At 39.0% G+C, this 14,407-nt stretch overlaps 1 protein-coding gene across 1 annotated transcript in view; it reads left to right on the top strand.

The window, feature by feature from the left end:
* Window positions 1–14,407, top strand: part of FTSH12 (FTSH protease 12) — a 138,370-nt gene that overhangs the window by 110,995 nt on the left and 12,968 nt on the right. The window contains exons 17-18 of the mRNA XM_010262291.3: window positions 11,641–11,748; window positions 12,418–12,498. Of these exons, the coding sequence (XP_010260593.1) occupies window positions 11,641–11,748; window positions 12,418–12,498 (189 nt within the window). The remainder of the gene's footprint in view (window positions 1–11,640; window positions 11,749–12,417; window positions 12,499–14,407) is intronic.

Genomic DNA, 14,407 nt, shown 5'->3' with positions numbered 1-14,407 from the left:
ACCAGAGATGTAGTCTTTTTTGAGTCTCAACCCTATTTCCAGTCTTCCCAGAATCCTCTTCAGGGGGAGACTAGTGGAATGGAAGAGGATTCTCAGTCTCCCTTTTTTTTTGTTCCCCTTTCATCACCTTCCACTACTCTTAGTTGTAACATTCTGGGTCAACCTAGTGAGACTCCAGCTTCAGCTGATGCTTCTGATGACTCCAGCAGGCAAGAGAAAGAGATACTCACATACAGTAGAAGGAAGAAGGGCCCTCAACCTCATGATTGCAACCAGTTGAACTCAGATCAATCTGTCTTGGCAATCCAAGGTATTTCTGACTCTCTCAATTCAGATTTGGATCTTCCTATTGCTCTCCATAAGCCTGTTCGTTCTTGTACCACTCGGCATTCCATAGCTGATTATGTCTCTTACTCACATTTATCACCTACCTATCATTCCTTTGTGTCTGCTCTTTCCTTTGTATGTGTCCCTTCCAAATATTCAGAGGCGGTATCTGATCCAAGATGGAAAGAAGCCATGAATGAAGAAATGAAAGCCCTAATGAAAGCAAGAACGTGGGAATTGATGGACTTGCCAGAAGGGAAAGGCACTATTGGGTGCAAGTGGGTATTCACAGTAAAGCACAAGGAAGACAAGTCAATTGAAAGATACAAGGCCAGACTTGTGCCAAAGGGATTTACACAAAAGGAAGGAATTGACTACAAGGAAAACTTTGCCCCGGTAGCAAAACTCAACACAATCAGGGTTCTACTGTCATTAGCTACAAAATTCTCTTGGGAACTCCATCAGCTGGATGTGAAGAATGCTTTCCTAAATGGTGATCTACATGAAGAGGTATTCATGGAACCCCCACCTAGATATAATGTTGGAAAGAAGGTGTGTAAATTAAGGAAAGCTTTGTATGGCTTGAAGCAATCTCCCCGGGCATGGTTTGAGAGACTCTGTACGGCCATGGAAAAAGTGGGGTACACTCAGAGCAGTGCGGATCATACATTGTTTACAAGGAGGCAGGATGGAAAACTTACAGCTCTCATTGTTTATGTGGATGATATGGTGATTACTGGAAATGATGTGAAAGAGATGAAGAGGCTGAAGGAGTTCTTAGCTTCAGAATTTGGGATCAAGGACCTGGGAAATCTGAGATATTTTCTCGGGATTGAAGTTGCTAGATCAAGAGAAGGAATTTACATATGTCAACGAAAATATGTGCTAGATCTCCTAGAAGAAACAGGCATGATGGGGTGCAGGCCAGCAGACACACCAATAGAATCGAACCATGGATTACAAGAATCAATGGGTGAGGAATACTGTGATAAGGAAAGGTACCAAAAATTGGTAGGAAAACTGATATACTTATCCCTCACTAGGCCAGACATTGTCTATGTAGTGCATGTTGTCAGTCAATTCATGCACTCACCAAAGACTCCTCATATGAGAGCAGTGGAAAGAATTCTCAGATACTTGAAAACTTGCCCAGGGAAAGGAATTCTATTCAAGAAGAACAGTAGACTTGAAATTGAAGCTTACACTGATGCTGATTGGGCTGGGTCTGTTGGAGATAGAAAATCAACATCAGGTTACTGTACATTCTTGGGAGGAAACCTAGTTACATGGCGCAGTAAGAAGCAGAATGTTGTGGCTAGATCAAGTGCAGAAGCAGAATACCGAGCTACGGCACATGGGGTTGCTGAACTCTTATGGCTCAAAACTCTCCTTAATGAGCTTGGTATCAAGACTGAAGGTCCTCTCAAGTTGTATTGTGATAATAAAGCAGCTATCAACATTGCCAATCCCGTGCAACATGATAGGACAAAACATATTGAAATTGATCGACACTTTGTCAGAGAGAGAATTGTTTCAGGGGAACTCTGTGTGCCTTATACTCCATCAGAAATGCAGATTGCAGATGTATTAACAAAAGGGCTGGCAACTACAAAGTTCAAGGACATACTTGGCAAGCTGAACATGATTGATATCCATGTTTAGCTTGAGGGGGAGTGTTAGAATGCTAGAGTGTGTTCAGCTGATAGGGTCTCCTATTAGCCCATTCTTATGTTAATCTTATCTTGTAACTGGGCCTTTGCTAATGGGCCTAATCCTGTTTATGTTTTAAGTATTCTGGTTGTTCCATTACTAATCAGGGGTATACCAGTAATTTTATTGTACTTTGTACTTCACTTATATTTAAATAAAGGCCTAGTCGACTGCAAACACAGTTCGACATTCTCTGCATCTAAGAAGTTCATCCTCTTCTTTACTACTTCGAGTTCAGCTTGTTAGTTTACAGTTAACAATATACACCCATTTACAACCAACAACATGCTTACCTGGGGGGAAGATTGGTGAGTTCCCATGTGTGGTTGTGTTTAAGGGTAGAGAGTTCCTCTTCCATAGCTTTATGCCACCCTGGTGAGGTAAGAGCCTCCTGGGCATTCTTAGGTGTAAACATAGAAGATAACAGAGAAACAAACGGGCAATGTGAAGCGGAAAGGTGAAACTGGATCAAGAAAGATGCACTTAATCGAGTGTGCATCCAACTTGTCTACCCCAGGACCTAGATTATGAACAAAGCACACACACTCGAAGACCCTACGAGTCAAGGGATATGGAGACAAAGTGGGAAACAAAATCGAAAAAGGAGGATGACCGCCAAGGATGAATGAAGGCATCTGATTAATGAGAAAACAAGTTGTAAGCACTACATCACTCCATAAACGTTTAGGAACATTTATATGATGAAGGGACCGAACTTTTTCAAGTAAATGTCGGTTCTTCCTCTCAGCCACCCCATTTTGTCGGGGGTGGATGCACAGGAGGTCTGGTGAATAATGCCATGTTGCTCCAAGTACTATTGAAATGAAGGAAATACTCTCTTCCATTGTTTGAACGAAGAATTTTAATTGGAACACCAAATTGTGTATGTATCTCAGCATGAAATTTTTGGAAAATGGAGAATAATTCACTCTCTTTCATTAAATAAATCAATGTCATTCCTGAACAGTTGTCAACAAAAATAACAAAATACTTGTAACCATTATAGAACTCAATTCTAGTTGGACCCCAAACATCTAAATGGATTAAAGCAAAAGGACTCAGCATACAACTATCAACTCTAGGACTAAAGGAAACCTGATGGTGTTTTCCATATTGATGCGTCTCACACTGCAAAGAAGACAAACGACTCAATGACGAAACAAGTAGCTTGAGAGCTTTAAGAGATGAATGACCAAGTCTACAATGCCACTAGAGAGGAGTCAAAGAAGTCTGAAGTGCAACTGTGGATCCACCACCATCAAGATAATACAATCCACTAGCTTCATTCCCTCCACAATCTTCTTTCCCGTTTTGAGATCCTGAAAAACACAAGAAGAAGAGTAAAAAGCGAAAGAACAATTGAGAGACTTGGTTAGTTTACTAATAGACATAAGATTAAATGGAAACTTGGGTACATATAAAACAGAAGACAAGGAAAGAGATGTAGTGTCAATATTACCAACACCACAAATGGGGGAAGTAGAACCATTGGCTAGGGTCCCGAGGCTCCAGAGTCAATTATCCAGGGGAAGGTTTTGATGCCAGGCAAGCCATACCTGAATGGGCAAGGGTAGCAGTATTCTGTTGTGAAATAGCTTGAAGGAACCTCTCATACTCATCTCTTGGGACACTCATCATCTCCTTCCCGGAAGTAGTTGTGGATGTAGAAGGTGTTGGATCAACTGGCTGATTATCACCGATTTCATTGCCACCAACAACGGCATGATTAGCTCATCTGTCCTTTCCACAGTGCGTACATTTCTTAGTAGTGCTTCCTCTTCCTCTACCACAGCCTCCCCCTGAATCACAACCTCCACTAGTACCATGACTATGACCGAACATGGGGTTACCACAACCCCCTCGAACTATACGACCACCTCCTCTATTTCCATAAGCTCCTCCTCGTGCTCCAATAAATTCTGATCTATCAGAAGTTATGGTACCCTTTGTGGGTCCAAGAGAGATCCTCTAAAGTGGGAAGGGCAGATCCACCCAATATTTGTGCTCTGATAGGTTCATACTCTGATTTCAGCCGCACTCAGAACCGGGTAACATCAAGTTGCTCCCTTTGTTGTTGCTGAATTTTGACATCTGGAGTTAAGGGATAATAGACATTAAGTTCGTTCTGAAGATTTCTCATACTGGCATAATACTCTTTAAGGGTCTGATTTCCCTGTTGCAAACTGAAGTACTCCTGATAAAGCTGATAAACTCTCGTAGTATTGTCTTGGCCGGAATAGATTTTCTTAGCATGCTCCCATATCTCCTTTTCTGTGTCTAAGAACATAAAGTTAACACGGATTTTGGGTTCCATACTGTTCCACAATCACGTCATGATTTGAGCATCCTCCTACTCCCAATCACTAAAACCCGGAGATTCAGCTGTAGGTTTCTCCTCCCGCACATGTTTTACTTTCTTCTTAGCCTTAAGAAACACTTCCACCGGCTTAGCTTATGGCACATAGTTTTCACCGTTTAGTTTAAAGGATGCCATCTGCACATTTAAAAAATCTGAGGAAATCATCACACTCGATTTCTGGTCACCACTGACATCTCCTGTTGATGCCATCAAAGTTTCAATTCAAGAAACTGGTTCTGCCCTTCCAGAAAAAAAAAAGTAATTATCAGTCCAGACACACCTACTGTTGTTCTTTGAGTACTACACCAGTTCACTCACCACCGTACAGCACCTCCTCATCCAACCACCATGATACTACCTAAGAACACATTTGGCCACTTGTTAGGATAAAAAAAAAAACACGACCTCTAATAACACCACAACCACCATCTGAAAAAAAAAATCCCTCTTGAAACTGCTCAGTAGAGGGTTCAAACCATCACAAACACAACCACACGACCACTAAGGCTGTCACACATGGTGACAACAGTCCAGAAACCTCCTAATAGAGCTGCCGCACTCCTCTCTCACCTGTAATCCAGACCACCGTAACCTTAGGAGCACCTGAATAAGTTACCACAGCCCTCTGTAGATTGCCGCAGCCTTCTCTTACCCTTAATCCAGGTTGCGCAGCCCAGAAAAAAAACAAAAAGAAAGAAGGGGAGGACTGATCATAGCACCATGAAGTTGAAGCTGTAGTCTTCTTCTCTCCTGTTTAGCGTCCTGATACCATGTGTTGATAGTTCTGTCGAACCAGGTTCAGAAATATAGAAAAGAGAGAAGAAAAACTGTCATTCTGAGAAGTCAAAAGACCCTCCCAGCTGACCATATATATATGTATGCATGCATGTATGTATATGTATATGTATATGTATGTATATATTTGTCAATGCGAAATATACAATGTCTAATATACCCCTACTTTAAGTATGGGACATGTAACTTAACACAGTACCAAACTGACAAAACACATCTTAACTCATGATGAAAAGACAGAAATACCCTTCCTTAGCCGACTCTTAACACACCTCAATGTCCCTAGTCAGCCACTTAAATTTTTTCCTTTTGATGTAATTCCATATACCAGAGTTGTCTTCCTTAGCCATCTCACCACCACCTCCGAGTCACCTTCAATAACCAATCTTCTTATGTTTAACTCCCTTGCTCTTTGAGCACCTTCTAGAGCCGCAAGGATCACAGCCCTAAAAGAGTCTCCTTCTCTAATAGGGCTCGAGAACATGGCTAGAATAAGCCCTTCCTCATTATTCCTAAACACTCCCCTATACCAGAGAGTCCTGGTTCCTTAAGCTACTGCCATCAAAGTTCAGTTTTATGAACTCAGAGGGGGGAGAGGTCCAAGAGGGATTAGAAACCTTATTAACATAGTCAGAAATAACTCTCTCTTTCCAATTTCTCAGCAAGTCACCCAAGAAGAAATCTGTGAATAGGTCCAGGGATTTCAGCCAATGAGCCACCCTTAAGTATATCAATTCTATTAAATTCTCAATGGATCTCTACTTTTCTGAGACCAACAGATTGCTGCCCTAATACATCTCCACATAATTCTCCCTCTTTTTATTGGCCAGCTAAGGGAGAAAACCCATTCCCAAATAGTTCTAGTAAACATGCAAGAAATCAATAGGTGGTAACCAGTTTCCCCATCAACTTCGTAGAGAATACACCTATGTGGGGATAAACAAGAATTGGGTCTCTTTCTTGGAAGCAGGTCACCTGTGTTAATTCTTTATAGGAATGTCTCCCAATAAAAACTACCAATTGGTTTGACTGATTTGGGGTTTGCTATTTTTCCATTTACGTACACCTTAAATTACCTTTTTGCCCCTTTCCAACCTATTGCTCAATTGACCAACCCTTTGCTTGGAAAGGTTTTGATAATACCTCCCTTATTAGTGCCTTAGTGCATCTCAGAAAAGTTTTGTAGAGATATGGGAGCTACTTCGCCTACAAGAGGAGCAATGTGCCCCAATTGAAAGTGGTACTACAAACTTGATGACTTTTTGAACTCAAGGGTAACTATCTCCTTAGCCATTGCATTATTCGAGAATTGTCAAAAACCTCAACATCTTGACAAAGAGAATGCATTGAGAATCACCATTGGGGGTCACAATAGGTGATGGGTCTTTTAGGATCTCCCTCCTTTTCACTTGTGGCCATAACTCCAATACCCTGTTTGCCTCCTTTGATGGGAGCAAGAAAAGGAGCATTCCCTGCAACAACCTCCTCTCCTCTTCACCAAACCCTTCGGCAAAGATATAAATAGCCTTCTCTCCTTCCACCACTTCACAGTTACCCCCTTGTGGCAAAAAGGTATTCCTATCACCATGTCTTTGTAACTCTTGGCTGGTTCAACTAGCAAGATCCCATATTCTTTCTGATAATAATTCCTTACAGTTTTGATTGATTTCACTCTTCTCTGGATCCAAAGAGGTTTTGAAACTCAATTCACATTACAATTCCTTTGGACAATCATTGTGGATGTATACTATCTTATTGCCTTGTGAGCCTCACTGGTACCAACTCTAGCCAGTTGACATTTGGACCTTACAAAATGAAGACTAATTTTTCTAGACAAGACATCCTTTACAAAATTCCTATCAACTTCAATGTGCTTGACATGTTGAATTGGATAATAACCTATGTTTGAATTGGTTAACATAGGTACAACTATAGTTCACAAATTTGATATCAATGGATATTTTGCCATGCCGAGATGATATTTTGCTAATTTCACTAAGAATTTTGGAAAATTTAAGAGCCAAGGAAATTGTCTAAAAACATGGAATTAGTTAACAAACCTTCAAGGAATACAGAATATTAGGAGACTTGTAGGTATATTTCTTTTTTGTAAATAAAAAAGGAAAATTTTAATAAAGAAAAATGAAGTTTACAGAAGGTAATAAGATATATCCAATGATCAAAAAAGGAAATGCCTGAAGACCCAAGTACCAAACCCTCCAAACCCTTTAGAATACAATCTTTTTTTCCTTCCCGACCCTTAAAGCACTAAATCACCTCGTTGCCAAGACCCAAAATCTTCAGATAACCGCAAGTGTTTTTCGACCTAAACCTAGCCCTCACACCACCCAGCCATTAAATAGGTGTATTTCTTTTTTTTTATGATAAACAACGAAAATATATTAAAAAAGAAAAACAAATGCAACCTAAAGAGGTGCTGAGACAGCACCTCCATCCAAACTAAGGAGAGGCTAGGCACCCAAAGCCCAATACTCCCCTGAACATCTTACCACCCCAAATTAGAATGCAAAAACCCAAATCTGGAATCTTTCTCTTGAGAGAATCGAACTGAACCCGAGCACCATTTCGAAGCTGCCCAAGGAACACCAGCCTTCTCCGTTCACCTGTGACAATTCCAACATTCCCCTCACTCTTCATCAGCAATGTCTCAAGCCTCCCTGCCATCTTCCTCCCATTGCTCACCCCCTTCCCCAATTACTTTCCACTTGTTATTTTCCTGCCTTCTATTTCGTTCCAAGTGTTCGATTTATCTGTCTGTCTACTAGTTGGTCAATGCCCACTTTACCTTTCTCAGAACTATTTTCCGTGAGGATTCCTTCAGCTTTATTCCCCTCTATCTCCCTCTCCCCTTCACTTCTTTCCTCTCTAGACTTATCCTGGACTTCAGTTTCCAAAGAATTTTTTGACATCCCATTTCTCGCAGTCTCCCCCCCCTAAATCAGAAATCTTCTCATTCACAACTTTCTTCCCGATGTCTTTCTCTTCCTCAAAATTCCTTCCAGAGGACTTTATAATATTCATATCTTCCTTCTCCCCTACTGATGCTTTGTCAATTTGAAAATTTGAAATTCTGCCCTGAGCTTTCCTGTCTGATTCAGCCTCTAAACAGTTTGCATTTCCTGTCTTTCAAACAATTCGAAACTCTAGATTTAGCTTTAGTTCCTTTCCTCTTGTAGATTCTCTTGAATCAAAACAAGGACTGTCACTGACCAATCCTTCCTTGAGACGATGAAAAACCTTAGTTACATGAACAAGCTGACCATTGTTGGATCCTTTTAATCTTCTCAGCTCCCCTGCATTGGGATTCTCGGAATTAAACAGCTTCGCCACTTTCCTACAAAGACCGAAGTTGTCAAACTTGCCTCTTTAGACTCTTCGCGTCCCTTGACTCACTAACCACGTCCTGGTTCAGAATCTGCTAAAATCAAAGGAGATAGTCTTATTCTCCAAGGCGATGAAACACATATCCTCTCTAGTATTTTCTTCCTTACCAGAATTTTCTTCCATTTCAATTCTTTCCGACATTCCATCACAAGACTCAACCCCTTCTGCCAACATCTTTCTTGCTATGAACAGTTAAGTCCTCGACAATAGCTCTTTCTTGTGAATCGCCTCCTTCAGTACCCCATGGTAAAGCTTGGGGAACTTTCTTCTCTGAACATGCTTCAACCTTCTAACCATTAGATACTGAAGGAGAAAACACTTCAGATTGAAGAAAGGTATATAATGACGAGAAGGTAGATAAAAGACTAAAAGAGAGATAGAGAGAATACACCTATTTAAGACTATCTCCTTTCAAGAGATCTAAGGGATACATGTAGTAGGAGACAAATATACCCTTCTTCAATCTTGCTACTTCAACGGCCAAGAAGAAAACACTTAAGTTCCCCAACTTTTTGATTTCAAACGTTGATGCCAAAAGCCTTTTTAATATCTCAATCTTAATAGGGTCATTTCCATAACCACTATGTCAAACAATCAACGCATCACGGAACCACTCCAAAACCTTTTTCCAATTGAGACCATTGAATAAAGTTAAATGTTGATGTTTTGGACTTGATTCAGAAATTGATGATGTTTTGGACTTGATTCATATCCTTAATGGGATTTACTTGGATTCCTCTAAACCTGACAGTTGTATTTGGACCCTTTCCTCCTTGGGTATTTTCCTGTGCCTCTTTCTTTAGGGCCATGATCCAACCTTTTGACTCTTTGGGGATACCTTTCCCGGTTAAGGAGGTCTGGGGTAATTCCATACCTCCAAGAATTGAAGGTTTTTGTTGGGAAGTCTTCCTGGAAATAGTTAATACTTGTGACTTGCTCCAAAGGAAAAAGGATTAATTGGTGTTTATCCCCACACTGGTGTGTTTTGTGTAAGGCTAATGGAGAAACTTGCTTTCATTTATTAATTTCCTGCCCGCTTGCATCCTTTGTTTGGGAATGTCTTTTTTCATTGTAAGGATGCAGGTGGTCTCCCCTGGCTAATGTGCAAAGCTTATTTGCCTCTACTTTCTTGAGATGGCCAAAGAAAAGGGGACGAGTATTATGGAGATGTAAGGGTGGCTGTGAGCTGGACTTTATGAGAAGAAAGAAATGCAAGATCATTCCTAGACAAGGAAAGAAATAGAGAAGCTTTCATTGATATTATTATGGTGAGAGTGGTTCATTGGGTAAACTCTATGAAGATTTTTGCTGATTTCTCAACAGATGATATCATGAACAAATGGAAGGGAGTGGCTAGTTCTGATTGCCACTATCCTATCATAAAGCCTGCTTGGTCTCTTCCAATGTTTGATTACGTCAAGTTGAATTTTGATGGAAGTAGTGCTGGGAATCCAGGCCCATCTGGTATTGGAGGGGTGTTTAGGGACAGTGAAGGCAAGATCATTGGTCTTTATTCAGGCCCAATTGGAATAGGTGACTCCCTAAGGGCTGAGGTTATGGCGGTTATGGAAGGTCTGCAAAAGGCAAAAGATCTGAATGTCACAAAGCCGATTGTAGAAGGTGATTCAAAACTGGTTTTGGAATGGTTGCAAAAGGATGATAAAGGATTTTGGATCTTTAATAATGAAAAAAAGAGATTCAAGATATGGAAGTGCAGTTCAGTTGGGTTAAAAGGGCAGTAAGTGGTTTTGATGATGTTTTAGCAAAACAAGGAGTGGGGAGGAATCAGTTGTTTTGGGCTCAGCTGTAACATGTTTTTGTTTGTGGAGAGTTAAGATAGTTTACCTCTCCCTATCTTGTAATTCTTAATATTTCTAATGAAATTCTGTTATTGATAAAAAAAAAAGTTAAATGTTGCGACTATCATGATACCCACTCATCCTTCTTGTCTCAAAACCAAAGGCCATCAATGTTTCAGTCAAGTGCTGCTCCTGTAAAGCACAACCTACAGTCAAATCTTTCAAAATGCATCTAAACCACCACAAACAAGTCTGTCACAGACAAAGAAGTTAGCACTCACCACTGGATGATTAAGGCTGAAAAGTATGTCACCCTTTCAGACACCACCCCAATACTTTTCAATGGACAAATATATATAAGAAAAAGAGCAAATTTATTAAATTTCAAGATGGATGTGAAAAAACAGGCCTCGAACAGTTGAACCTTTATATTGTCCAGAATAGCATAAACAGTTGTGACCATAGCACCTAGATCTGTGATCAAAACTATGATCAGCCTTTATGGTCTGATAATACTCTTTTGAGTAAAAATTGGCCATGCATTCCAATGGAGAAAGTATATATTGAACGATATCAAGGAAAACTCCTTGACTGAACAGTCAAATAAAACCAAGTAAAGAAGCTGATACAAAATCACTCAACTGATTAAGTTGATTTTCCCTTACTTCAATTGACTATCAACAGACTACTACAAATGCAGTTGGTTGTTGTTCTAGGCCCAGAATCCAAGCCCAAATCACTGTTAAATCCTTGTCCTGATCCTACTCAGTTATCATGTCAGAACTAAACAAGATGTATGCTGAAACCCAAGAACACAAAATGCAAAGAGAGTTCAAAAGATTGGTCTTGGAACCAGTCCTAAAAGATATTTCTATTTTATGTTTAAGATATATACATTATGCAAAGACCAATCTGCCCCTATGAGCTAAATAAAATGCATGTACATATAGGATTTTATGTACTCGCATATGGTAACACTACACAAAAGGATATAAAATTATTATAACTGTTTTATCTCTTCCTCACAAACATTACAATCATTTTCCTGTTCACATCCAAAATAATTAATCATATGATATTGTTTCTTTTAGCACTTTTTTATCAGCTAGTAATATAATTTATTTGTTCATTTATGGATGCTTGATCTATCTTACATTATCTACATTTCTTGTTCTTTTTATTTTTCTCTGTGCATTTAGCAAGTGATGGTTGATTTTCTCTTTTCTCCCTTTCCACCATCTCCAGTACATTGAAGAGACAGAAGAATTTGCAATGAATGGTTTAAAGCAGAACAGGCATATCTTGGATATGATTGCCAGGGAACTTGTAGAAAAATCAAGGATAACTGGATTGGTAATGCATGACCATTATTTTTTCTCATTCTTTTTTTCCAGTAAAAGAAATCTGAAGCTGATTTTTTGGAAGAGATCATGTTAGTCCTTGTTTAGCATAGCATTCTTAGGTTGATCGATATCTATTTAACAAGTTCCATGCAAGTAAGGTTGTAACCGGATAGGATTTGGATCAGATCTACCTATATTTGAATCCGATCCTATTAACATTTGCATTTGAATCTAATTTTACCCATCAGATTATGTTCAGACTTGGATCAGATTTGGATATTAAATATGATTATTAAATTAAATTAATATGTTTATTAATAAAATGAATTAAAAATAACTTAAATCAGACTTAAACTTGTGAGCCTATCATGAACATATGATGTTTAAACCATTTTTATCAATAAATGTGTTAACTTTTTACAGACAAATGTATATACATACTAATATTATAGATGGATTTCTTTGTCCTTGATTGGATACTTACTTTGCAACTTCATGGATACTTACTTTGTCCATTCAATTAAGTCTTAATCAAATGATATCTTGATTGGATACTTACTTTGCAACTTTATGGAATTACCTTTTTTTTTTTTGAGAAAAGGCAAAGTATCATTATATACTTTATGATTGGAATATCACACGATTTCCTTTAACTATGTTATGTTGCCTCTTTTTCTAGGAAGTAGAGGAAAGGATGAAGGAAATGTCTCCAACAATGTTCGAGGATTTTGTACAACCATTCCAGATAAATTTAGAAGAGGTTTTCTATTTATCCTTATATTTCTTTTCTATCTTTTAGTTGCTTAAGAACTAATAACAATTGTTGGTATTAATAAAGCAAAGGGAGAATGGTAGTAGATGATAGAGCCATAAAGGAGCCAAATTTTACCCAACTGAGAATGCATCAATCACTCAAGGATCATGATCAGGCTTGGTTCAAGTTCATTCTGAACCTGACTGCCTGAGATTGGTTCACTACAATATTGACAAGCTTGGCTCAGCTCGGCAAGTTATTGTATTGATGTCTATGGTTTTCTGATGAAAAACTAGGAATGAAACAAGCAAGCTGTGAACATAAATAGATATTTGGTAAGAAAAATGTATTAGAAAGGAAACCTTGTGAAATCTACTTTTTCGTGTACCTTGGACAAATACTAGAAAGAAGCAGTCAATTCCAAGATCCAATTAAAGTTTCGAATTCCAGCTGCAACCAAGTTCAATTTTCATGAATTCATTTTTCCAGAGGAAAGATAATGTGCATTGTTTCAACAACATTGAGGTATCAAACTACATTTTGTTCATCTATGAGGCATGCTGGCAAGTTGAGAGTAAGCAATACCTTCTCAATGAGTAAAAATAGATCGATTGAAAATTTCTCTACTTTTAAATCTTTGTTTCCTTTGTTCTCAGAAATGGTGGTTCACTTTAGTGTTGTGAAACCATCATTGAGAGCACAAAAAGAAGTGTTAAATTGATAGAAAGATGGCATAATGATGTTTGTACAATCAAATTTGTCAGTAACTAGCAATTAAATTTGTCAGTCTAGTAAATAGCCTTTATAAGATCATCACTAATGTGCTGTCCTTTAGAATTAGGAAGGTGCTCCCAACTATCATAGCAAACAATCAGGGAGCTTTTGTGAAGGGAAGGCAAATAACAGATCAAATATTTGTAGCAAATGAGAGTCTAGAGGATTATAAGAGATCCAGAGAAGAGGTGTGGTCTATAAATTAGATCTGGAAAAGGCTTATGACTTGGTTGATTGGTCCTTCCTATTGGAGGTGATGATTAACTTTGGGTTTGGAGATATCTGGTGCAAATAGGTGATGGGTTGCATTAGGGATTGTCATTATTCCATTTTAGTGAACGGGACAGTGATGGACTCTTTCCCAGCTTTAAGGGGGATTAGACAAGGAGACCCCCTATCCCCTTTCTTGTTTACATTGGTTGCAGAAGTGTTGGGGGGACTAATATCCAAAGCAAATTCTAGGGAGTTAATAAGAGGGTGGAGAATTGGAAGAGATAATATACCACTTACACACCTACAATTTGCAGACGACACAATTCTGTTTTGTGGAGGGGATATCAATTGGATTAGAAACTTGAAGCTCACTATACAACTTTTTGAGCAAATGTCAAACCTTAGGGTGAACTTTAAGAAAAGATGTATAGTTGGAGTCAATATGGGGGAAGGGGAGATTGGTGAGTATGCAGACATTTTGGGGTGTGAAGTTTCTAATTGGCCCTTAAATTACCTTGGTTTACCTCTGGGGGATAATCCTTAGAAGGGTGATTTTTGGGCCCCTGTTGTGGAGAGGTTTGAAAAGAGACTTGCCAACAGGAAGAAAAACTATTTTTCTCTTGGAGGGAGAATCACCTTAATTAGGTCTACTTTGGCTAACCTTCTTGTCTATTTTTTGTCAGTCTTTAAGATTTCGGCTAAGGTGGCTAGTAGGCTGGAAAAACTAATAAGAGATTTTCTTTAGGAGCCGGGGGAGGAGAAGAAGGATCATTAGGGTCAGGTGGGAAGTGGTATGTAGGGGTAAAAAGGAGGGAGGTTTGGGAATTAGGAACATTAGGACTAGGAACTTAGCATTACTAGGGAAATGGCTGTGGAGATTCTCATTGGAGAAAGAATGACTATGGGTTATAAGATAGTGGGAAGTATA

The sequence above is a fragment of the Nelumbo nucifera genome, chromosome 7 (assembly GCF_055504915.1).
Source record: "Nelumbo nucifera cultivar China Antique chromosome 7, China Antique-T2T, whole genome shotgun sequence".
In the NCBI taxonomy this organism is placed as follows: Eukaryota; Viridiplantae; Streptophyta; class Magnoliopsida; order Proteales; family Nelumbonaceae; genus Nelumbo; species Nelumbo nucifera.
The sequence above is the reverse complement of the archived record's forward strand: the minus strand, read 5'-3'. Positions and strand labels throughout refer to the sequence as shown.